This window comes from Indicator indicator, chromosome 17 (genome assembly GCF_027791375.1).
Source record: "Indicator indicator isolate 239-I01 chromosome 17, UM_Iind_1.1, whole genome shotgun sequence".
Taxonomy (NCBI): domain Eukaryota; kingdom Metazoa; phylum Chordata; class Aves; order Piciformes; family Indicatoridae; genus Indicator; species Indicator indicator.
The window spans coordinates 15,359,750-15,386,737 of NC_072026.1; the positions used below are offsets into that span (position 1 = coordinate 15,359,750).

The 26,988-nt window shown below is 40.3% G+C and overlaps 1 protein-coding gene across 1 annotated transcript; it reads right to left on the bottom strand.

Moving 5' to 3' along the window:
• Window positions 1–9,867: 9,867 nt before the first annotated feature.
• CHIC1 (cysteine rich hydrophobic domain 1) lies at window positions 9,868–26,988 on the bottom strand. Its single transcript, XM_054388717.1, has 6 exons — window positions 26,831–26,988; window positions 19,425–19,479; window positions 13,224–13,379; window positions 11,094–11,150; window positions 10,731–10,790; window positions 9,868–9,967 (listed from the first exon to the last, which is right to left on the bottom strand). The coding sequence occupies exons 1-6, from the start codon at window positions 26,986–26,988 to the stop codon at window positions 9,917–9,919; spliced, it is 537 nt and encodes a 178-aa protein (XP_054244692.1). The 3' UTR covers window positions 9,868–9,916.

Here is a 26,988-nt window from a genome sequence, read left to right on the forward strand (position 1 = left end):
GGCCGCTGAGGGGAGTGGGGCACCCTGAGCTGCCCGCCCGCCCGCAGCAGGAGGTGAAGGAGGAGGAGGAGGAGGAGGAAAAGCGGCGGCGGGCGCCGGGGCCCCGCTAGGGTCCCGCCGGGGCCTGAGGCGAGGCGCGCATCCGCTGCGGTCGGGACGGGGCTGGGATGTCCGCAGCCGCCGGGCCGCGCCGAGGAACGCCGGGCTTAACGCGCCGCCATTGCTCTTTCTTTAGCTCCGGCGGGCGGGGAAGGGGCAGAGGGAGGCGCGGAGGAGGGCGAGACCCCCCGGCGCGGGCGCGGAGGCCACCGCCGGGCCTTAGCGCCGCCCGCTCGCTCGCCCTCACAAAAGGCGCCAGGCCCTGGGCGAGCGCCGCGGCGGCGCATGCGCGGCGGGACGGCGCAGGCGCTGAGGGGAGCGCAGGAGCCTGAGGCGGGCGGGAAGGGTTGGAGCGCGGCGCCCTCGACTGCGCCTCACCGCAGGGTCCCGGCAGCTTTCCTCAGCCTGCGCCATACGGGAGGGTCCGGCTGCAGCGGCGCAGCGCAGCCCAGTAAGAGTAACTAAGGTAGGCAGAAGGGACGCTTCTCCGTTGTCACACCAGACCGTAACCAGTTGAACAAGGTTTCCATCTCCCCGTGAGACTCGAGCCTTATCCAGAGAGCCCAACATTAGCTGAACCGCACTGTCTCTCATTTTTACATCACCAAGCTGCCAAGGTCTGTTGCGGAGCTCTACAGCCATGCCCTTACAGGACTCTACAGGCTTGGTTAAAGAGCTGCTTCCCAAGCAGAGCCAAGCACCTGTGCTATAGAGTGAGGATGTCACATTTCTATATAATACCAACATTTTCTTCAGCCTTTCACAATGGTTCTGGCAAGATCGAGACTGGAGAACTGAAGTGAGATCAGCATAGAGTTTAAGAGCACAAAGAGCCATTTGTAGCTCTTGAGCCCTGGGCTCTCATGGGCATCCCAAAAAGAGCTCCCCAAAGGGTCTGGAAAACTCAGCAGAATTCCCAGAGATATTTTTGCTTCAAATCACTTCCAAATCATGCTGCTATTTGTGTTCATTTCAATTCCTAACAGCTGTTCTCTCAACACACTGCTACTCACAAAAATCTTGACACCATGAAAGGGTTTGGTGCTTTTTGGGTGGGATTTACACGACCCATTTCTGGTTTTGCAGCTCAGAATCCATTTCACATTTCACACCCTAGAGATTCAGCACCTGCTGCTTATTATTCTGCAATTCCAAGCCACCTGCTATCTTCTGCTTTAGAGTAGCTCTATCAGTATCACACTCAAGTTTCAAAGCTCTTAATTCCATCAGCACTACATAGAAACTTAGAGCAATGAGGTTTTTTACCGTTACTCAACACTAAAAATTAGAAAGAATCATAAAGCAAGTTACCTTTTGAATATCCTCAACAATGAAAACAAAAATCTGCATCAAGAATTACCTCAGAAGCATCTCTTCTCTTTGTGGTTCCAGTGTGGTGAGGATCTATTCCTTGTTGTCCCCTGCTTTCTACTGCATTTAGAAAGAAATACTGAACAAACGCTCACTGCAGCAATTGGAATAGGAATTAGACAGCTGAGATTTCCTGGTCATACATGACAAATGGTTTCAGATTAACGCACAGAGAGGTGAAAAACTGACTTAGCCTCAGCAACCAACAACCTTTGTGAACTATTAATGGATTTTACAATAGTAACCTGGATTTTTTTCTAGAACTTGAAACTTACAAACACTTGTGAATTATCTAAAAAAATAAATAAACCCCAATAGGAATTAAATTAGTTTTGGAAGACCATAGCTACAGGGTAGGGGACAACAGGACGGCACAAGACTGATACTTAGTGACAAGGCAAAAGGCACAAACTGGAACCCAGGAGGTTCCATCTGAACAGGAGACGTTTATGGTGTGAGTGTGCTGGAGCGTGCTCTCTGCCAGCATCTCCCAGCTGCCCAGAGAGATTGTGGAGTCTCCCTTCTCTGGAGACATTGTCATCCTGGGCAGCCTGCTGTGAGTGCCCCAGCTTTAGCAGGGGATTGGACTGGATGGTCTCCAGAGGTCCCTTCCCACCCCCACCATGCTGGAACTCTTTGAAATAGCAGTTTTCAGTTTACAGCCTTGCAGTGCCTAATCTAGCTCAGATGAAGATGTGGACTGACCCTCTGTGGTAGTTTTAGGCTGTGCCTAGAAAAAATTTCCACAGATCTTGAACAGAAAGTAGTAGAATGTAAATAAATCATTGTATGTAAAAAGGAAAATAATGATAAGGTCTAAATAATCCTATTGGACAGATAAATATAGAAGTTCTGTAAACTAACTTTCTCTTTTCAGCTTCCTAGGTCTGGCAGATACTAACTTAAGCTTCTGCTGGCTTTGCTGACCATGAATCAAGCTGCGCCAGGGGAGGTTTAGGCTCAAGGTGAGGAGAAAGTTCTTCATGGAGAGAGTTGTTAGATGTTGGAAGGTGCTGCCCAGGGAGGTGGTGGAGTCATCATCCCTGGAGGTGTTCAGGAGGGGACTGGACGTGGCACTTGGTGACATGGTTTAGTAGTCATGAGGTCTTGGGTGACAGGTTGGACTTGGATGGTCCTTGTGGTCTTTTCCAACCTTGTTGATTCTGTGAATACGTTCTTGTAGTTAAGTAACTAACAGCAGCTCTCTGCTCTTGTCCCATGCATACAGGGGGAGGGAAGGGAGCAGGAAGTGGGGAAGCTACTAGTAGCCTCCTGGTTTTGTCTGGGAGGGGTTGTGCTGTTTATAAATTGTACATGTATGTAAATATTACATATTTTTGTACATATTCATTGCAATTCATATTTTAGATTGTAGGTTTGCTTGTAAATACAGCTTCATGTGCTTTCTAACTGAACTGTTCTAGCAATTTAATGTTGGGGGGAATTTTCAACCCACCACACCCTCTTTGGCTACAGATTTTACTATCCAATAGACTATCACTTTAAGGTCAAAACAGATTTATCTGTGATGACAGATGAAATGTGCAGGTACCTAGGAAACAACTGTGGACTTAAGTCCATGAGCTGCCCTGCACTGCTGAGAGGCACTGTATCGCTGCGGTTTCTTCAACTGTTCCCATTATTAATTGGGCACTTTGAGCTGCTTTATTCACTCAGCCTTAGGGCTACTGTTTGCAGAAAGTACTAACAGACCATATTCTGCAAGTCATAAGGCTTCAAAGCATCTCAAATTGGGCACCCACCGCAACCACTGGGCATGTTAGAGCATTGTCTACACTGCTGCCCAGAGGAGAACTCCTTTTTACTTTGTTGCCCTATTCAGACACCTCATTGTCATCAATGTCCCAAGGATATCCCTTGTAGACATTGTCTGAAGAACCTGTAATTTTCAAATTATCCATTTGATAATTTACATAATTTACACTAAATACAGAGCAGTCATTACCTTTTCTTTAATAGAAGCCTTTTAATTTAACTATACATTCTTTTTAGTCTGAGACCTACTGCAAATCCTCCTCCCAGTTTTATTAAAGTTTTGGAAATCCCCCCCGTGAACCAAAGTGTTCTTACAAAGTGTTTTTTTCCTAGCAGAAATCACAGGTCATATTTATTATTTGGTATATAAATCTATTTCCTGCAGAACTTTGAATTTACTGGACCAAAAAAAGGCTATTGTGGATCAAAATATGGTTTATATAAAGGATGTGAAAGAAAAGATGGAATGTAGTCAAAGAATAATCCTCTGAACAGATCCAGTGTCTACAGAAAATGCAGAAAAATCCATGGTGTAGCCTAAACACAGATGTGCCCTGTTCATGTGTTTGCTAAATAAACAGGTGTAAATCAACAAAGCCCAAATAGGTCAAATATAACCAAAGTAAACCCATTAAATCTATCTATTCCTACCTAGACAGACTACAAGGAAATTTATATCAGGGCTTTTAGAATATGACACACAGAATTCATGCCTCCATCTTGGAACTAATATTTTTAGTAAAAACATTTTTGTTGACTTTGTAGATAGAATCTGTCAGTGACAAAGATTAATTTTAATCTTAAATTTTCCTCACAGGAGGAATGGGGAGCACACACACAAGGGGATCTGGAGGACTGGGAGGACCCCAGTAAGTATCAAGAAATTCCAGTTCGACGTGTCAAATGATGAGTCTTGGGCTATTTGGACCAGTAACAAGTATCTGTTAGGAGCTTGTATAAACCAGAAGTGACTGTAAAGTCCCCATTTTATCGTAGAATGGCTATGAATCAGAAATCCAATACAGCCACCATTAAGGAGACAGATGTAAACATTTAAATGTAAAGGCTTTGATTATTTTCAGAGAAGAGATGGAACTGTCTCATGGAAATACCTGGTGCCTTGGCCATGAGCCATTCTCTGCAGTAACTGATTGGTTCTTGTCACCCTTACTCAAAGAAAATGAATTCAAACTGGACTAAATGCAAGCAAGTGCAAATAGGATGATCCAAACCAGAGAACTTTGCTTTTGAGAGAGTAACTTTTTTTTTTGTTTAGCCAATAAATACTAAAAGGTGTAAGTCTCTATAAGCTTAACTACAAAATATAAATTCAGCTGGAACACTTCACCTCTGTGCTGAAGAACAATACTGACATGACACATAGCACGGCAAACAGACTGGCACAGGTGTTACAGAAAGCTTCACTACCAAGCAGTTCTGAAACTGTCTTCTGATAGAAGTTGGGTACAAATCCCAAGTATTTTTCAAATGGGCCTAGTAGTCTAGGCATTACATCTCAAACCCAAACAGGGAACTGATATCATGACTCAGCCCAACATTCCTACATATGGTATTAACACCACGGCAACATTCTCTACGTTTCTCACAAAACATTCAGCAGCAGTTCCATGATTGTAGATGCCAACCCAGATGCTCCCTGGTTTGTCCAAAACAACTGAGGACACCAACTTTCAACAAAACCACTGCACATGCCCATTCCAGCAATGCAGCATTTCCCCCATGGGGATGAGCCAAAGGCTTTAAGTCCTGCTTTCACAGCTACAAAGTTAACACACACACAAAAGGCTGCATTGTGTTATGTTCACAATCCTATAAGCCTATGATTTATGCCACACTAACATACTGTCCATGCTGAAGTTTGGCTCCCTTTGAGGTGCAACACAAAAGCAGGTTTTCTCCTGTGTTGTTCGGAGAGGAAAGCTGCAAGAGACTCCTACAAGAAGTCACAGAATCACAGAACTGTTTTGGTTGGGAAAGACCATAAGACCAGTGAGTCCAACCATCCTCTAACTCTACCAAGTCTGGTGCTAAACCATGTCCCTCAGCTCTGCATCTCTGCATCTTTTAAACACCTCCAGGGACAGAGGTTCAACCACTTCCCTGGGCAGCCTGTGCCAGTGTTTGAGAGCCCTTTCAGTGAAGAAGTTTCTTCTAATATCCAACCTAAACCTCCCCTGGTGCAGCTTGACACCATTTCCTCTTTCCTATCACTTGTCACTAGAGAGAGGAGACCAACTCACCCTCCTCCAGCTTCCTTTCAGGGAGTTGTACAGTGGCAAGTCCTTTAAGCAAAAGGCCTGTAAGCCAACCAATTATCTGGAAGATGAAGTGCAATCATTCCCCAGTTTTCTTTTCTGGAAAGCCTTCCTAAGCCTTCCAAATCTTGTTCTTTAAATCAAGCAAACCATAAAGTCCCAACATAAGCACTTGATCTGGCTGCATCAGAAACCTGTCTCATTTAAAATCCCACCACTCACCATTCCACCCACAGCTGATCAGCACCACACTGCTACAGGGAGACACACAGCAGATGATTTCCTTTTTCCCATAAGTACATTGCACTATTCAAAGGTTTTCATCTTTCAATTTAATTGAAGCAAAACATCTCAAAGTGATTATGCATCTCTGACATCCAACTCCTTTCAATGACACAAGCCAGTGCAGTAACTCGTAGAAAGCGAGCTCAGTTAGAATTTTGTTTTCATTTCAAACCCCCAAGCTCTCAAGATGTGAGGTCCTGTTAAAAAAAAAAAAGTGTAAACAATAAAAATGTTAAGAACACAAAAAAAGTTTCACACAGTTTAAACAAAAACTGTCTTATGCAGTGCAAGTCCTGTAACACCACAAGCAGAAACCAAAATGGCAGAGGAATCACCGAATATTAAAATGATAAATAATTTACACTGAGTATCAATAGGTTTGACATTTTTTATTGCCCCAATGGTAATGTGTGGACAAGGAAATGTAGTAAACTGTCATGTGAGATAAGAACAAACATTTTTATATGGTTTTGCACATGGAGTTTTGTACCTGTCAAGGAAAGAACAGGAATTTGTTTTATTTATTTATCAGGACCACACCAGATTTAGAAAAATGTTTTTTTCTTTTAGAATCATCCATTTACGACTGAATCCACAATTCCTAGATGTGTCTGTGCACGTTTTGGAACAGTTTTTGTTTTTCTTCTCCTATGGTAAAGCAATTTCAGAGAGGCAGGCAAGGAACTGGCAGGTAAGCTTTGATGTTCTGCCACTATTTAAAACTTCAGTACTCTTAGATACAAAACTTAGCAGATACAAACCCAAATATTCCCAGATAAAAAATTAGAAAGAAAAGTTATTGTCAACAAGTTTATATGAAAAATAAACACTGGTTTGGTACAGTAACTGCTTTTAAATCTGCTGCAAGCTCACACTGCTGATAGTCACTAGTTCCCTTCTCTTATTCTCTGTTCAGCCTTTTCTCTTTAGTTGGAACCAGTCAAGGCACTTTCTTTACCACTTCCACTACACTCTGCTGACATTAATCTCTGTTGTATTGCCACAAATTCTTTCCCCACTTAACAAGCAAGCTCCACAAACAAGTTTACCAATTCATGCTGACTTACTGTCAAAAATAACATTTTCAGTCTTGTGAGATACATTTTCTTGCTGGATGTTTTTATATTAAAGCAAAGGATAGCTCTGGCAAAAAAAAAAAAAAAAAAAAAGAACCTGGAGGCAGAAGGGCAGGAGTTCACAGCATTACTTAAGAGCTGCTTTCATTGTTACAGGAGCTATGGAACCTGTCTTTCAGATGCAAATATAATACTGGTGCTGGTTTTGCATTTTAATGCAAACTTATCTACTTAATAAAACATGGTGCTTACTGTAAATAACAGTTTTGGCTCCCATACTGTTCATGGCCACGCATTTAAATGTCTATTAGAACACAAGAAGAAGAGATCCTTCTATGGTGTGAAGACTGTACAATCAACAATCATGGACAAAGTCAAATGTACAGAATTTACACACTTAAAATGTAAACTTTATTCTGTGCTTAAGTGCCTCATGGTGCCTGGGAGAGACCCAGAGGCAGAGCAGCCTCTGGCACTGGACATGGCCAGTGCCACGGGAAGGGGACAAAGGGATGAGGGTGGGAAAGCAAAGCTGAGGTCTTGTTCTGCCTTGGATCTTTGGTCCAAGCCCAGAGGGACTGGGAGCTCCTGGAGCTCAGGGTGTCCTCTCAGTACTTCACAGAAACAAGACAAATCAGAAATTTTGAACTGAATACCATGAAGTCAGCACAGGCTGAAGAGGATTTCTGTTCACAGCCAGATTGCAGACTGCTCAGCATTCACTGCTGACAGTTCCTAGACCTCTCATTGGGCTTTTCTGTTCTCCCAGTTGGAAAAGAACATCTTGAAAATAGTCACATGAAGAAGAAGATAAGAACCTGCTGAGATTTCTTGAGTTTTTCACATGCATAAAGAAGAAAATTACTATCAAAGTTCTGGCACAACAGTAAGAAACTTCCATTGTTGTGTTAATTAAGCTAAACTCCCTTCACTCCAGAAACTTATTTGCAAGGGAAATACAAACCATAGAGTTCAGTGTGATATTTCAGTTTTGGTTTACACTGTATTTTGCTGCCATTAAGTATTTTCTCTGCTTCCAATTAACACTCACCCTACCAAAAAAAAAAAAAAAATTGGAGAGAACCCTTTGCCTGGTTCTGTGATAGAAACCTAGATTGCAAAGTGTAGCTAACAGGAAATTCAAACACACGGTTGGGTTTTACTCATCGTGTCACAAATGAAATTAAACAGTTAGTTGTCACCAATCTACCAGTTAAATGTAACCTCTGCACTGAACACTACAGATTTCAGGAGCTGAAGCATCATCCTGGGATTGGAAACTGCAAGCACCAGAGGTTGACACTCCTCAGCTGTACAGTGAGAACAGCCCAGCATCTGATTCCCAGTAACAACTTGCATAAAACTGGCCTTCTGTAAACACTGTGTACAGGAAATCTGATCTACAACAGTTAGTAGAACACAATGGTTTTACAAACACTATATTTTAATACAATATTGCATCCTGAAAAGATGCCAGATACATTCAGAGGAAACCCCAAGTTACTCTGAAGTTAAAAAGCCACTTGGGATGGTGTCACAAGGTGTCAAGTTTTTGCAAAGAAATTCCTGGTCACTTAGGATGATGCTCATCACAACTTGCAGACTGTCAGATATCTGCTCCTTTTTCTTTGATTTCTTATTTCTAGTTAGGAAAGGGAGAGAACTTGCATCAGCTATCATTTGCTTACTATAAGCAAGTGGCCCCACTTATGCCAGCCACAACAGGAAGCTTTCCTACCACTACTTCCCTTCCTGAGATCAGGCGAACAGGGAAGAATCCCAAAATACTTGTGAATTCCACAAGAAATTTGTGGATCTTCAGATTGTGCCTGGATGCAAAAACACATTGCATGAACCCTTTCAACTGAACCACTTACCAGCATATTTTGAAATGGGGCTCTGATTTAGGTAAGATTTATTTCCACTGGAGAGGATGCCCTTCACTCAACTGCTAAAATGTTGAAGCATGATCCCACTTGAAAAATATGATAAGTGTTACTTCAGCTTTGATTTGGCTGGTCCACATTTTTCTCCTTAGCATGAAGATCTCCAACTAGGAAACATTTTTTCTTTACCTAAAAACAGAACTTGACATCCATCTATCATTAATTAACAAGAGGCTTTAGAGTATTTTGTTAATAGCAGCCACCATCTCTCCCACGAATTCAACAGCATTTAAAACTTCCTGTCTCAGGTGCTACAAATCACACCTGAAATGCTTTAAACCCAAAAGACGACAGAAATGCTATGCATTTTTTATCCATTTACTAAACAAAGTGCAACTGAGCCCTACACATCCGATAGTATGTACAGACTTGGATGGCTTTACCATAAAACCAGCATGTGGACGGGTCTATACAATCAGAGGGGTAACAGCAAATGTGATGAGGAGAACGAGGTGGGACTGTTGGCAACAGAACAAGAGCTATATTACATTCTGTAAACCTTGGCATACCACACTTTACATTATGCAAAGAGTCAATATTTACAAATCCATAGTGGGTAAAATAATTAACCCCTTCACGTCAAATGATGATTTTGCAAAGTGCAGGACAAAACCAGTGCTGTCTGATTGCAGGTCTTATGCGAGCAAGTTAAGACTAAAATCATCACTACCAGATGCTTACCTGGACATTTCTACTTGAGGGTTTCTTGGTTTGCAACATTTAGAATGAACTATAGTATGACATGGCATTAGGCTGCATGGCGGAGGACAGCAAATAGAGAAATTAATAAGGCAGCATGCTCAGAACAAGTTTAAGCAGCACTGATGTTAGATCCCTAGTGGCAACTCTATCAATTCTTCTTAATGGTAAAAATTCAGAGTGCAACATAGAAGCCTCATGTAACATTAAAAAAAAAAATGTGCAAATTGTTCTCTTCTTAACAAAAGAAAGTAACATAGCAAGGAAGATATTCTACTGAAGAACGTTTTTAAGTCACAGCAAAGTAGACCATCTTCTCTCCAAAATCATCTACAAGGCACTAAGGGTAGAAAATGACAGGAAACAGGAAAGACCCAAACGCTGTTCCTCAGTCAGGTCGAAATATGGGATATTTTGGTAAGAACTCTATTAATATTACCTGTTGGAGAAGGGAGAAAGACAAGAGGAGAACACAGTAACCAAGAAGGTCAAACCCTCAACACAATTTCCATGCAGCATTAGCTAGTACACAAGGCTAAACATACCTGACATGTACTGTAAGGAGGGAAAGTTTCCCAGGGTAACAGCAGAGATTGGTCATTTTGAAACACAGGGCTTTAGGACACCTGACTTTTTGGGGGACTCTTTTCTTCAAGCCTTCATGATTACATATCAAAGGGGATGGGGGACTAGCAGAATCACAAAAATATTCTGAATTCTGCTTTCCTAAATGATTTATCTTAGTTAAAACTTTATGAAATTGAGAGCTGGCAAAAAAAAGACCCAGACAAAACCCATACTACTGTAAAAATGCAGCATTTTTGCATAAATAGTTTGAGTCAAAGTAATTATGAACAGGAATGGAAAAGGTGGATGAGTTTTAAAGATCTAGCAACTGGTGTGGTAATTTGCACAGTGGACCTCCCTCATTACAAATTACAGATCAAAGCAAGGCTATCTTCAGTGCAGTTGCAGAATTTATGATGAAAGGAACAAGTTTTGTGGTGATAATTCCTAAGCTTCAATATATAAACCATGGCTGCTTTTGTTAAAAGTGGCCCTCACAGGTGTACATCAAGCACAACTGCATGTTTTTCTGAGAAATTCTTTTGGATAGGTGATAGTTCAGTAAGTTAAGGATTTTCTCTATAAAATCATAGTTCTATTCTCTATAAAAATCAAGTCACAGAAGTAATACTTACATATTCCATCATATTGCTAGTTTCACATTTCCTTTTACTCAGCTTCCAGTGCAAACCAAGCTAAGAAAAGAATCATCACAGCATTAATGCACACCACAGTATTGTTGTGGTAAGTAACATAAAGCATTAGCAATATCCAATTAGGATCTGGAACACTTCAGACACAGGTTTAAGTGCCCATGAAGTATGGAATTACAGCAAGACTGTGAAGTTCCTATATGCCAACTATGAAAACAAGACAAAACAAAACCTGGCCCAAAAAAACCACTACCAAACAAAGCAAAACAAATCCAAAGAAACAACCAGCCAACCCCAACTTACTGTTCTGAAAGCTGAAAAATCAAGCACTCAAGCTTTTCTTACCTTATGATACAGTCTGTTATTTTCCCATTCTAATAACTTCTGAATTGATCTTCTAGTCTAAAAGGCAAGTCAAAACAGTATTATGAATGGTTCAGGATCCAGCCTCATCCTGAACAATCTTCTATCAGGCATTCTGGTTTAAAATGAATTTAAAGTAAGCTCGTTTTATAAAGCAGAACTGAGCAAAAGAGAAATTCTAAACAGAAGTCCTACCACTTCAACACCCCAGTCCTCATTGTCAGATCTTCTTCAGGAAAAAAAAATGCCCATTTTTTTCTTGTTGTTTTGGGTTTTGTTTGTGTTTTTTGTTTGTTTTAAACTTCAAACTGTAGCTCCCCAGAAATCGTTTTCTCAGTATGAGATCCTTTTGAGTTTAGTTTACCGTGGCCAAGCCCACAAAACAGCATCTCCCACTCTCTAGTGGCCCGCTCGCTATGGGTGATTCACTGATAACACACAAGGTACATAACTGTCATGTCCAGATTTTAATGGACAATTGAATGGTTTGGGTTGGAAGGGACCTTGAAGATCATCTAGTTCCAATGCCCCTGCCATGGGGAGTGACACCTTCCACTAGACCAGGTTGCTCAAAGTCCTGTCCAACCTTGCACACCCCCAAGGAGACAGCATCCACAACCTCCCTGGGCAACCTCTTCCAGTGTCTCCCCACCCTCACTGTAAAGAATTTCTTCCTAATACCCAGTAATTCTTCCTAATATCCTTTTTGCTCATGTAACTGGTATGTGAATGCTCAAATCTCATCACCACAGCACCTAGGCTCTCAACACACAGTGCCTGTTTTCAACGCTTAGATACAAAGTGCATGTGACATGTTCTGCTCTTTCCACAGTTGTGGGAGAAAATGTCTTTTGGAACTTCAGTGATTTTGAAGGTCATAAAAAGACGACTGTGCTACTCTACTCTAGTTCCTGCACAGCATGCCACAAAATTCCATCTACCAGCTTCTTTGCTAAAGTTCATCCTATCTGTTAGCAGTTCAACATCTTCATGTATTAGGCCTTTAGTGCATTTTATTTTTTTAACCAAAACCTCAATCCAAGCCAATGCAACTGTTACTTTTTTTAGCAAGTAGGAAAGTTTGCCAGAACACTCTGGATTATTTCCCCTGAAAAGCACTGCCCATTCACAGGATCACAGGATGTTAGGGGTTGGAAGGGACCACTGGAGATCATCTAGTCCTTGGTTTTGCTTTCAGTTTGTTTCATTAAAGATCATAAATTCTCAAAAACCAGAAGTACTACTTTTTAACAGATTTTTACTTAAGATCTTTTCCTATAATTTAATGCACAAGTGTGAGGTTTTCTTCCTAGTGCACCTATATACTACTTAGATTTGTGAATAATAAGATTTTGTGGCCACAAATCTTACATAGCTGCAAAGTCTATCAGTATTCTATACCTATTTATGTACTTCCTAAAGAATATCAGTACGCCACATCTATTTATATACTTCCTAAATGTTTACTGCTGTGATAAATCAATTCTAAATGTAAACCACAGAGGTAATTAGAATCATGTTTACTTGATACTGCTAAAGCTTCTCCAAGTTATTACTTTGGACCTGAGTTGTGAACATTCTGTTGGCAAGGAAAAAGAAAAAAAAAAAAAAGACATCTCTAAACCTCCCAAAAAGCAAACAAATCTGAGTTTGTTCTTAACCCTCTAATGTAAAATATGTCAAATAAGCCACAATTCTGAAATGTTTTGGGGTCTACTGCATGGAAAAAAAGTGATTTTTCATTTAAAAACATATATTTATTTTGGAGTTGGGATGGGGGCTGTGAAGAGAAAGTAATTTTCACTCTAGCTTAGGCAGTCTTTGAAGGTCAGTGTTCAGATCTGCACTTACGTAATTCAATTTGTAGACCTTTAGAAATCCTGAAAGCGTAGATTATCACATATTCTCCATCCTGCTCTTCAAAGTGAGATGGAATTGGCTTACCCCTAAAATTATTAACTCAATTTCCTTCATTAACAAACTTCTATTCTCTGTTTAAGGAATGGAGAGACCAAAAAAAGGGGGTTGACATAGAGCTGATATTAATAAACATTATTTAATGTTATCGGCAACTGCAAAATCGATCCAATTAAGACCGAGAGCTGTACTTACTCTTTTGTTAAGACAGACTACAGGCCACAGGCTACAGCCCAGCGTGCAGCAGCAGCAGAGACAGCCACAAAGCAGCCATTTTACATTGACAGGGAGGTTCTTTCTTAAACAGGCATTCACACGACCAATGCTGGTCTTGAATTCTTCTGGGGCAACCTGCAATAGAAGTGCTGAACTTCAGTGGAAAGCCATTACAAGTCCTTTTTCTCCATAACCACCTGTACAGATTAACATCTAAATGAAACATAATACAATATGACCTCATCTTCTAATACACTGGTCATCCAGTGAGCAGGGAAAGGCACTTGCCTCTATTAAATAATGTAAAAACATGGTGCATGCTTTGCAAAACTTGCATTGCTTTGCAAAAGCTTACATTAGACATCACTTAGATGAACAACCTTATCTTTATTTTCCTGCCCCATTAATAAATCAATTGTCCTGATGATGTGGTGACCCCAAACAAAACTAGAAGTAGGACACAGCAACATATGGAATGGCTATGCTGATTTAAAAAACAAACAAACAAAAAAACCTGAATGACAAAAATCTTATTTCCAAGGGAATGTGGGGCAGCTTCCTAGTAGAAAACACCTGTCACATAGGAAAAAGAATAATCTCATCCAAATTGATTTCATACCACTGTGTCTGGGTGAAGGTGGACCTCTGGCCACAAATCAGAATGGCTTAGGTTGGAGAGAACCTTAGAGATCATCTACTCCAACCTCCCTGCCATGGGCAGGGACCCCTCACAACTAGACTTGTCTGCTCAAGGCCTCATCCAACCTGCCCTTAAGCACCCCCAAGGAGGGGTGTTGAAATTCCTAAAGTGAGTCCATAGTGACATGAGGCCACAACTTCACTTGTGGCTGCTGCCTAAAATAGGGAAGCTTGAAGAGACATAGACTGGATTATGTTCAAGGCAAAGAAATGCATCTTTGTGCGGGATCAGGAACAAAACCCAGCTGTTGAAAAACATTTAAATTGAGGAATATTCAGCAGAACTTGCTCAAAAGACTATTTTCTATATATTGCCACTGTAGTCACAGTGGAAAAAAACCACATCTTCTATCAGAAACAAGCTCCCTTCTCTGATAGCAGCACATTTCTTACAAGAGTGAGTACGCTTACCAATTTACAGGTCACAAACCCCTCATCTCTCTACAGAACCTAAATAACTGATATCTGTCAAGTCAAATATGGCTTTGTGTTATTTACTCCAAGATGGTACCTTTAAACCGTAGCACAATCCAGTATTTGAATGCACAAAGCAGAATAACCAGATCCAATCTCAACAGATTTAACCAGACACGACTCAAAAAAGGAAAAAATCTTCCCTAACTATTTGCCATGTTGAAGAAAAAACAAAAATGGTAACAAAAAATAAACCAAACAACCTAGAATTAATCTGTCTAAAACTGTGCAACTGCTACATTATCCTTCCAACAGTGCTGGCCCAACTGGTCATTTGGTTCTGCAAACAAGGGCAACAACAAACACAAAAGCATTAATTTAGTGACAAAAGCCTCCATTCACCAAAGGTGCAAAACCACAGGGCAGGAAATGGAGAGGACCTGATTCTGCTACACCCACCTATTCACAAGAGCTAAATTCATTAAAACATGGAAGGAATGGGAGTAAATAAATCCAACATCTGTTTCCTGGCCATTCAGACCACCGGGCAGCCACAGAGCCAGAGGTCATCTGTGTCTGTACAAGAGCCAGGCCTATAGTTAGTAATATAAGAACATAATTTAACATTATGATTATTTTATAACAGGAATTAATACGTGCACAGGAAGCATTTTTTTTGGTGTGGTGATCCAGGCTTTCCCATCTGAAACAGTCTGTCCTGTTATTATTGACTGCACCTTGACAACCCCCCTCAACCTCAAAAATCTAGCTGTACAAACCTACCAAAGACAATGGATTCATACGGTCTAGTACTTAACAAGAAATCTTATCTTCAGTTATAGCATCCAACATGAAAAACAAGTCAGCCAGGCTCTTAGATCACAACTGACAGAAAAGTTGGAGATCTAGCAAGAAAGCAGTGGGATGGTGAGATTCCCTGCTCTGTGCTGCTTTGGAGGTAGTCCCTGGCCACATCAAGTTGACAATTTGATGCTAGTTTATAAGAAACCACATTGAAGTACTCCCCTGTAGAGCAGAGCACTGCAAATGGCTAAACCAGGATCCAACTTTGGATGCCATCAAGAAACAGAAAATGTCTATTTCAGAAATTCTAGTGAGATGCTTACCTCAATATTGTACATGAAAGCCCCACAACCACCTGCCAACACATCAAACACTTTCATGTAAAGGTCACTTTCTTAGCTGCAACCTAAAATGAAATCACTTCAAATGGTTTGAGATAAACCAGACAATTTGAGATATTTCTCCCTTTAAGAAATGTAATCTCAATAAATATTTGTGTCAATGACACATCTTCATTTGAAATTAAAGGAACAAGTGACCAAGGTAAGCCTCACTCTATGATAAATACAAGCAAAATGAGTTTATTGCTCTCAAGTTTCTAGCTCAGTAAGAGAGTTACACATTGTTATACACTGCAAAAGAACAAAATATCTGTAAACAAGAGTTCTAATAAAATGGTTTCCAAGTGAAACAGTCACCAAAGAATTGTGTTGATTTTCTGGTTTTAAACTTTGTCTTTCTTGTAGATATTGAAGGGTTAAGATGAAATAAGCGATGGTTTCAAACAAATGGAAGATTCAGAGTGCCTCTTTCACAAAGACAGCTCCTATTAAAGTCCAGTTTTGAGTAATTTTGAAAAGCCTCTCGGAGAGTTTGTCTGGCTCTTGAAAAGAACGAGGTAAGTACATAGCTCCTAGCTGTGCAGTACACCTTGTAAAGAGACTTTAGTTGCTTTCAGGTCTTTAAGGGAGGGGAGAAAAAAAAAAAAGCCCAAAACATAAAAGGAAAGGAGGGGGTGTCATAATATTTTACAACAGGATGCTAGAGAATCTACAAACACAGGAAGAGAACAAGCAAAGCCCAGCAGGCCTGATCTTTCTCCTTCAATCATCATGATCACAAACCCTATCAATCACACACTGCAGGGGGATCACAATACCAAGACCACATTTTATGGCCCACGTTTCCCTGCACTGCTCAGTAATCTCTGTATAGGACCTTTAGTCTTTTTAAAACTGGGGCAGGAAACTCCACTTTCTCCCTTAAGGTTCACTGCCTCCATCATTTTCTTGTCACCTGGAGCAAAGTGTGGTGCTGTGCCATATATCATGAAGAGTATTTTGTTAAAAGTTTTTAAATGCTTGTTTTAAAAGAATTAATAATCCTGTACAAACATAGCGCCCGGAATTTAAATTTAGGCCAAAGTTTAATCATATTATTGGAAATTAAATACTGTTTCTGTATTCAGTAGTCAAATCCTTTTTTAAAATATTCTGTTGAAAACAATGTACTGTTTAAATGTTAAGTCACTTGAGCTGAATTAGCCAAGCCTAACATCTGCTCTACCTTATAGTTTCGTTACCTTTATTGTTTTATTGCTTATGTTTTATCCTCAAATATACACATTTACCTCTCCCAAAAGCAGCAACAAACATATCTCTGAGGTGTAATTATGTTCTTCTTAGCACTAGGCTAATTTATTCGGAGTCTAAAAACTGGGAGATGTGGAAATAGGGAGATGGGTGAAGGAGAAGGGGTATTTCAGGTTTTAAATTTAAAAAAGATAGCCAAAGGTTTATTATCATCATGTAGACGGGAAAACTGAAGGTCAGGCAGTTTAAGTAAATTCCTAAGGCTACACAGTGGCATAAACCCAAAGTTAGCACTTCTGGGAGCAAGGTGTAGCTAAAGAGTTGTATCTGTTCAGGTTTTTCATTGTCATCCTTCACTTAAAAACATCCATCTTCATCTGGATTTGTGAAAAACGAAAACAATACCACAGAAAAATCTATCAATCCCACCTAATGACTTCATCTTTTACACTCCATTAGCAGAGGGAATATATTATTAATATCAATTTACTGAGACAACAAAGTAGGCATTAACCTGAACAAAGTAGGATATTGCTTTATACTGGCTATGTACTAATGCAGCTTTAGAGCGAACATTTGAATCCCAAATTGTTAATATAAACAGTCACTCTGCTATTCATAACTTGTGATTTCATAAAAATGGTGTTTTCAGAACAGTAAAAGATCTTAAAGCAGGGTATCAACAGACTACAGAGCTTCTTATTGAGAATTACTTCTCAGGGTATTTGAAGAAAACCTTACTTGAAAAAAAAAAAAAAATCAGAATTCCTTTTCAGTAGGGATAGAAGTGATTGACTGCCACAAGCAGAGGAAGAAGTAGATTATTTCTTGCAATTTGTGAAAGTATTAAACCCCCAAAACCCCACAACTGTGGTTTTTAAAGTCTTTCTTGGCAGTGTGTGGCAGGCAGTAAGAAAAATGTGTTTACTATCTCATTTGATCAGTGTTTTCCCCTCACAAAAGGGAACTAATTTGTTTTCGAGGTCTTCTTCCTCAGAAAGCTCCTCAAACCCATGCATAAGCAAAAGATAACAGGCTATCCAGATTCTCAACAGAAGCAACATTCCTGTGTACAGCAAATCCCTGCTCATACCATTTGTGCTGTCACTGATTAGCTCTATAGAACAAGAAGGGCAAATGCCAAGCAAAAGAACTTTGCTCTTTTTGCTAAATTGAGTCCAAGCAGTCAACTGAACATTAAATGAAGCATTTATTCACTCTTCACTGCCCAGAGGAGGCCAATCAAGTGGAAAATATGACAGGCATCAATAAAAAGTGTAGGTTTGGGGAAGGTTGGGTTTGTTTTAGTTTTTTTAATACACAAACATATTTTAGAGAAAAAAAAAGATAAAATTCTGTAATCAAATTACATGTGAAAACTTCTTGCTAGATATTTTCTACAGGCTTATTTGATAACAAGCTACAACTTGACTAAAAGAACATTAAAATTGTTATGTCCAAAAAGTGTTCTCAGGCTTTTCAGTGCTCAGAAAGAGTTTGGCAGAAAAGAAAGGCAGTGAAATGCAGATAGTGTTATCACCAACCCTCACATCACATGCTATGGAATCAGTAAGACTTTTCCTTTTGAGCTCAGGGAGATCCTGAAGCAAGGCCAGAAACCCCAGGCTGTCTTTTAACAATCCAAAACTCCCAAGAGCAACCTGCTTTTCAGCTGTACTGCTGTCAGAAAAGCTGGGCAAGTTCAATTTGATTAATTATATTCTGGAGTAAAAAGTAAGGAGAAGTAAGGAGAAAAACCCCAGGTGATTTTGGCAGAGGCAAAAGACACTATCTGGCTGCATTTCAGTATATTGCTAGCATGACTCAACAGCTATTGCAAGAGGTTGCAGGGGTAGAGTAGCTGTATGGTATGACATCAGAGAAAGTAGTAAGAGCCAAATCAAATTTTTCCTCACAGATGTGGGATATAAAATTAAGCAAAGTAAAAGCACCAGAGAGTAAAACAGCAGAAAAAAACAGGAGAAAAGGAATTTTAAATTTAAAAGTAAAACAAACAAACCCCAGTTATGAAAAGATTTTAAAACCATAACCAAGAACTTTGTTAGAAGATTTTAATAATTAGTAGCTATGAATGAACATTAATTCAACTTGCATTTAGTATGAATATCAAACTTGCAGTTAGTGAGATGACAGGACTCCAGAAAAAGCAACAGACTTGTCACCACTAATTTTCAGAACTAAATAACATACTAATAACCTGCTTAATGTGTTGATTTAAGACTACAATTTCTTCCTTAAAGCTTCAGATCAAACAGGTTCTCTTCCCTGAGATCTGTCTAAATATAAACTCAAGGCTTGAGGTGAAAAGATGTCTAGTGCTGGAAATAATTTAATTCACACAGAAGGCAGCACAACTCCAGATACCTATGAAGCAAGGCGAAATGAGTCTTGCTTTCATGTACCTCACCTGGATGAAAAGTGTGATGCCACCTTGAGCTTTTCTGTGTTTCAACATGACAGAATCACTGCATATATCTGCTTCTTGTGCGACTGGCCCTCACCCAGCTGGTTCATGCAGGACAGCTAATTCAACAGCCTGCAGCACAGTCCTGGCCTGCACTGAGGCTTCCCCAGCATGTAATTGTAACACAGAAAGCACTGTATGCACTGGATCTTTCCATTTAAAAGAACAGTTTAATCTCACACTTACCTTCCCTGTCAGAACAGAGGGAAATTCTGTATCAAACTTGTTGCTCAAGCCAAACCTTGAAAACAAAAGAGACAAACAAAATATATTCCACCTAACTTATTTTGTTTCCCTTAATAAAAATAGTGTAATAGATGTTGTACTTAAAAATCCTATTAATTTCTTTTGCCCTTAGATTTACATTATTTCATGAGCTTTCTATCTAAGTGGATGTAAGTTCTCCAGTACCATTGATAAGGTCATTTACAGACAGAAACAGTTTTGCTGCCTTACTTCAAGCTGCTACAAGAAGAAAAATTCTTTTATGACTGGATGGCAGCAAGTTTCAATCTTTGCTTTAAGAAAAAAAAAATCTCCAGCTACTACATTTACTAGGTTCAATAATCCTTTTAATGCTATTTTTCTTACTCATGCAATTTATTCACATGCAACTGTTACAGCTAGTTGTAAGGAACCCATTCATCATCACTTTGCAAGTTTATAACCACAGAGTTGTAAAAAAATTGCTTTGGGCTGAACTAAACTCTTGCAAAACATGTAAGAGGCTATACAATGAACAGTTTTAGGACAACTATGAACTTCAGAGAAATTAAGTCTTAGGTATGACTGTGCCTATTCTTCATTGAAGAATTGGTTTTGAGCAAGAGGTTAAGTCTGGATTATAAACAGTAAAACCTACAAGGAACTAGGCTTTGCTTGCAAAGTTGTGTCACCACTAGCTCCAAAACTGCTCAACCAACTGGAATTTCCAACCATCAGGACTGACTTTGTTGGTTTCATTTAAAGCATGTAGGTAGGCAAGAAGTTAAACAAGCTCTGAAGCTAAACCTGCTAGTTTCTGAAGCTCTGATCTTTCATCCCCTCTACCTTAATTGAAATCTTTAACTTTTGCAGTTCACTAACAGCAGTCTCTCTTCTACAACCTTTATGTTTGAACAGAGCTTAAAGCTAACTTTGCAAAGTTCAATATACTGTTCATAACATTCACTTCAGCTCTGCTAAACCATCCCAAGAATTTTTGATCTAAAAAATTGCAAACCCCAAAGGATCACAGCCAAAAAGAGCACAAACCAGTATTATTATTAATTACTGTAAAAATAACCCTTCTGGAGAGAGAGCACTTACACTGAGTCAAATTCTCACCTGAAGGACTCCTCACTGGTCACTTGTACAAACACCAGTACTGCTGAAATGCCACCAGTCCCTGTTATTTCACAATACAAACACACTCATGTGCACAGCATAATGATTCAGACATCCAAACTTGGCAATGTAACACAAAAACATAAAATAAACCCCAAGGAAGAGAAAAGCTTAACAAAATGTAGATATGTACATCATAAAAAGCAGTTGTGGTGCTCAAGGACATGGTTTACTAGTGACCTGGCAGTGCTGGGCTAATGGTTGAACTTGATGACCTTAAAGGTCTTTTCCAACTGGAACATTTCCATGATTCTAGAAGACCTTAGAATTCCAGGAAGCCAATTCAAATGCTTGTCAATAAAACTGGTAAAATCCAATCCAGTTCTTCAATGCTTTATTTAGGTCAGAGCCTTGACTCTTGTAGAGAACAGCACATTGGAACACTAGATGTGTAAAATATTAAAAAAAGTCCCCAAGAGTAGATCGCCACTGAAGCATTGCTCAAATTTTGCCTCTTACTTCAGCCATTATATGCACTATAGAGAACTGTCACCTATTTGTGTTTGTTTTATTCAAAATAGTGACCAGGAGGTCAAGGGAGGTTCTCTTCCCCCTCTACTCTGCCCTAGTAAGGCTACAGCTGAAGTACTGGGTCTAGTTCTGGGCTCCCCAATTCAAGAGAGAGCAGAAACTACTGGGGAGAGTCCAATGAAGGCTACAAATATGCTGAGAGGCCTGGAGCATCTCTGTGTGGAGGAAAGGCTGAGAAACCTGAGGCTGGTTAGATTGGAGAAGAGCAGCCTCAGAGGGGATCCTCTCAAAGTTCAGCAGGAGCTAAAGAGTGGAGGACAAGAGGATAGAGCCAAACTCTTTTTGTGGTGCCCCAGTGACAGGACAAGGGGCAGTGGGCACAAACTGGAATCCAGAATGTTTCATCTGACCAGGAGAAGAAACTTCATTGGTGTGAGCATGCTGGAGCCCTGGAGCAGACTGCCCAGAGAGATTCTGGGGTGTCCTTCTCTGGAGAGATTCCAAACCCAGCCAGACACTGTGATGCTGGGCAAGCTGCTGTGGGTGACCCTGCTTTAGCAGAGGATTGGACTGGATGATCTCCAGAGGTCCCTTCCAACCCCGATTCCCAGACTGTGGAATTCTGTGATTTTCACTGAAAAGTTTCTGGAAGTGAAGGTGATTGAACACCAGCACTGACAGGCTACTGCATATCCCAGTCAGCTGGAAAGTCATGATGTTAAGGTAGTGCTACAAAAAGAAACAGTAAAAAAGATTTTAGGCAAGCACAATATAAGCACTTCCCTTCCTCTGAATGTAAGCTGGTAAGTAAGCCTCCATTTTCTAGCTTCTCTTTTTAAGGCAAAAATCTTCCAAAGTTTGTTATGTTATATATCTATTCTTAAGGAAGCTTGAAGAGCAATATCCAGAAAAGATTAACAACATAAAGCACAAACAAGCTTGTCTTCAGGAACATGGATTTTCTGTTTATCAGCAACAAAACTACCTGAAACTATCACAGTTTTAGCAATCAGACCACATAACAGATGAACTACTGGAAAACTCAAGTAATACTGCACAATTATTTACTCTATCCTAGGAAACAAAAAACCAAAAATGCAAAGGTGTACTAACATTCCCCCAGAATCCTTTTCTGACCTTTAACTCCTAGTTCAAAACCTTTGTAAGACATAGGTAGTGTCTTTCATCTCATTGGTCACATATACTTGTTAAAATTCCCATTCCACCATCAATTTCCATAAATAATAGCATAAATCAGTACTTTCTGATTTAGACCTATTAAAAATACAAGCTCACAATGTAATGTATTTTATTACGTTCAGTTTGGAGGCTGTCAGGAAACAGATTTAAACCCCCAAACGTTTAGCAGTTACATTCCTTTCAGTTATTACACATTCGAGAAGCCTCAGTTACAGAAATGCACCTTTTAGACTAACACTTGAAAATAGCTAAAAGAATGGAAAAGATGTTGATGATACTGAAAACAGGACTATGCTACATTAAAAAACTATTTTTAGTCACCATCACTGATAGCCTTTAGTACTGAAGCATTGTTAGCAATTTATATAAAAAAGTAAAAACCTAAAGCCTTAATTAAGAGATAATTAACTTCATTAGAGCTTCCACAACAGACTAATCATGATCCAGCATGATCTGTCCTATGAAGTCTTCTAGAATTCAGTGTACTTAAAAATCACTATGTAAAATAAATTCCACTACATGCCCTTTGAATCATTTGGAACATTAGCTGGTGGTGACATATTTCTGGGCTACTTCTCTGGCTCCTCAGCAAGAGCTGCACAAATCTAACATTCATAAATTCAGTTAAGTCCCACATACTCTGATTGCAATTTTCTTGCTGAATGACAAATATCTCTAAAAGCAAGGCATTGTTTCATATAGGCAGCAACACTGGAACAGAACTGGGATGACCTCACTTTGTACTTCTGTCTCTTTCCTCATTTTAATGTATGGCATCAGACAAGTCCTATGATCTCATTTTCCCCTGTTTGTAAGGTGGGGAGAATGCAGCTTCTCAAAGGGAGCTGTAATAAGATATATTCATAAACCTCTCAAAATAAAGACTAGAAGAACACCCTGAATCATCAGTTGCAAGCCTCACCCGTAACAGGTGTCATGTTGTAAAGTTCTTTCCGTTAGTTTACAGTGCGTAAGTAAGCAAAGTTTCCTGTCCCCAGAACTGCATCAGGATGACTTTGGAAAACACATTCTCATGTCTACAACAGATACATTTACAGGTGCTTGTTTTGTTTTAACTTAAATAGTGCCTCTTTCTCATTTATCCCACTACTATGTTTATAGGTAGTAATCAGCCTTACCAGACTACAGAAGCTAAACCTGTTCGGTCAACTCTTGTACTATTGTGGCTCTCCAACCTCCTTTCAGCATGGCTCATTCTCCCACACCTAATCCCAGTTACAATTAACTTATTTGAACAGACAACTCAGACCCTACATACTATTCCTCACAAAGTATCATTTAAGCTGTGTCAACCATTAGAGAATAAAGACATTCACCAAAGGCCCCAAGCTAAAACCTCCTTGAACACTTGACATTTCTCTTCCTAGTCTAGGAGCTTTTCCAACTGAAGAGCATCCTTACCCACAGATGAGATTTTGGAAAACTAACTTTTTGGTAACTAGCAGAAAGCTGAGGTCATTTGCTCTGTTAAGTATGTGCTATTTGAAGTAAGCAGAAGGTGGAGTACCATCAGACAATAATCAAATGTCATCTTATCACAATTGACAGCACCTGGCTCAGAATATGCTTTTCATTAGCACCTGGGTTGTGGCTCCCTGGGGCACTCTTACAGAAAATATAATGGAATAACCAAAGTTCATTTGCTTCTAAAGCTAGGTGGCTTGCAGACTTAAGCAGAAAGCACAAGCTGCACACTAAGGGCAAAAATATGCTTAATGGCTGTTTCATTACCTCATTACTATCCATCCACATGGATTTAATGATATGGAAAAATTACAGAAGATAAATAAAAACTTCTGACCAAGACAGAGTTTGTTTACTGCTCTGTTTATGAAAGTCATTGCTGTTGTTTTGGCAGGGATATGACTCAGTCTTCACTAGAAATGTTTATGTTGAGGTATTTGGATATGCCAACCACAGTCACACTGATTATGGCAAGGAACAGTGAACAATGGGTATATAACTCATTAAAATGGAATTTCAGAAGCAAAGAAAAGGCATTTACGAGGCCCTAGTAATTTCTCTGTGGTAAAATTCAAAAGCTTTCAGAAAACAATAAATATGACTGATGGATAATCTTTTCAAAGTAAGAATCTTCTAGAATGAAAAAGCACTGAACAAGATGAGCATCAATTTTCCTAACTGCTTTCATGTACATTTTCTCTCTGTGAGTAAAATAAAACAAATGCACTTTACATGATCGCTCTTACTATGCAGAAGGGTAAAACAGTTAGCAAAACACTCTGTGGAAAAAGCATGATCGTGGTAAAAACCCCTCAGAAGATTCTTGGAATTTAGCTTTAGTACTGGAGGATTCTGCAGCAGGATGCTGTTAGGGGCAGCCACTCACTGACATGGTCATAAGGACAAAATCTCTCATGCAAAAACTCTCACACAGTTTGAATCTACTGACTTGGGAGTTTTGTAAGAGAACTGTACATGAAAATCTGGACCTGAAGATGACCGTGTAACTGGAGACTTATGCCTTCTCTACACACCAAAAGTATCCAAGAAGGCCAGTGTCAGATGAGGAACAGAAAGCATCTGAAGCAAAATTCCAAGGAAAGCAATGGCTTTTTAAAAAGAACTAGTTCTTTTTGATTTTCTTCTGACTTTTTTTTTTCCTTTTTTTTTCTGAGTGTCTGACTTGTCAGGCCAGCAATTTCTATCAGCAATGCTCCAGACTGGTTCAGAAAACAAACACAAGTTTTACTCAGTGACGTATCTCCCTTCAGTAACTAGAGCAGCCTGCTTCTGAAGCCAAGTGATTTCAAAAGCAGCAGTATCCCTGTGATCAAACAGTGACAATTTCAGAGATGAGACATACCAGACAGTAACTTTTTAGGAAGCAAAAGATTTTCCACTAAATAAGGAGGTTCAGATTAACATACTAGAGTGTCCAGGGTTTAGCTACATTTAATTTTTAACATCCACTAGCTTTTTATTAATGTAAGGACATCTAATATGCCATAACTGATAAAAGCTGCCTTCTATCATTCAGATATGTGTACTTGGTGCAGGAAGGAAGCTGGGAGAAGTGGAAGAAAGGGAAGATAATGTGGATGGGAATTCATTTGAGGTAGTTACAAGGGTATGTGTGCTCACTCGTGATTTCACATCATTTACAAGCATTGCTGTGTTTTGATGCAGGAATCACTAGTTGACAGTTCTTGGAGAAGCTCCTGCCCATCCCCAAAAGACGCTGGAGCCAAGAAGGAACTTTAAGGAACATCACTGATACACAAAAAGCATCACAACAGACAAAGCACTGTGCAATACCTTTTCCAGTTTAGTGCTTAAAACCAGGTAACTAGTAAGATGGGTAGGTGGTGTTCTGATCATTTTGCTTGTGTTACATCCCTCCTTTAGTCAGGCCACATGCTCTTTAGGGTCAGGACAGAAAGAAACTCCACCAACACAAGCAAATACACTGTGGTGCCCCAGAACTACCCACTGGCACTAGCTGAATGCAAACCTGATTTAGACTTACATGAGGGACACAGTATCTCTTAGGTTCTCTTAGGCTGAGAGAGCCTTCCCCACCCAGTGTTTTTGCTGCAGATAGCTAGATCCCACTGCACCTATTTACAGAAAGAAACGTGCATTCTTTTATGCAATCCAAAGACATACCTACAGCAACACAACCTTGATGGATCTCTGCAATACAAAAACTTCAATACCTTCCCCTCACTGCCATGAAAATTAATTTAATGACCAACAACTTGTTGTGGGTGTACTTTTTTACACTAACTCCTCCACTTGCTGGAACAGAAATATTATGGAAAGCCCTATGGGTAAACATTACATATAAGGTCACAGTTTGCTCATCAACTGTTTAAATAAGTAACAAACATTCTGGTTCACGTTGCCTTCTACTAAGAAAAACACCTAACCTAACCCAAACTCTCTCCTGAGTTTGGAGCAGATGAACTACCACGCAGCCATGTGCCAGCAGTGTGGGGGCTTCCACGGCTCAGCTGGGGCAGAGCAGGGTCACAGGGAAACTGTTTGCACAGACAGCTCTGAGTAAACGTGTGGAGTTTACTTTTTTTGTCTTACAGATTGGTTGGAAAAAAGTCCAGGGCTGTCTGGGCTGATAGGCTACTGCTCCCGCACCCAACAGCCTGAACAAAACTCCAACTGTTCATTCAGGACTTCAGGCTGTTTCCACTTACTGGGAAACACCAAGTTTCCCATTTTAACACGTTAAAAGCAGAACTCCTCTCACAAACCAGGTGACATTGTGGGGGCGGAGAAGGAGCAGAGCTGCAGCTCACGGTAAGCCGGGCAGCTCGCAGCCGCAGCGGAGGGAATGCTCAGGGCACCACGGGATGTAGCACGGTCCTCCTCATCTCCTTACCCTTCCCAGGCTCCCTTCTAAGAGGTAACCGTGCCCCAGCAGCTCGGTACCATCCATCAGCAGCATGCTGTTCCCGCCCGGCCTCCATCATCCCCGCCCCACCACACCGGCCCCTTGTCATGCTGCCCACCACCAACCCCCTCACACTCCTTACACGGTGATGTGCCCGGCGCCCCGTACCGCTACGGGATCCGGGGCGTCGCGAGGCCGCGGCAGCTCCTGGCTCCGCACCACAGGCTCGGACTCCTCCTCCTCCTCCTCCAGCTCATAGATAGTGTCGAAGTCCGCCATATTGGGCAGTAGTACGCTCAT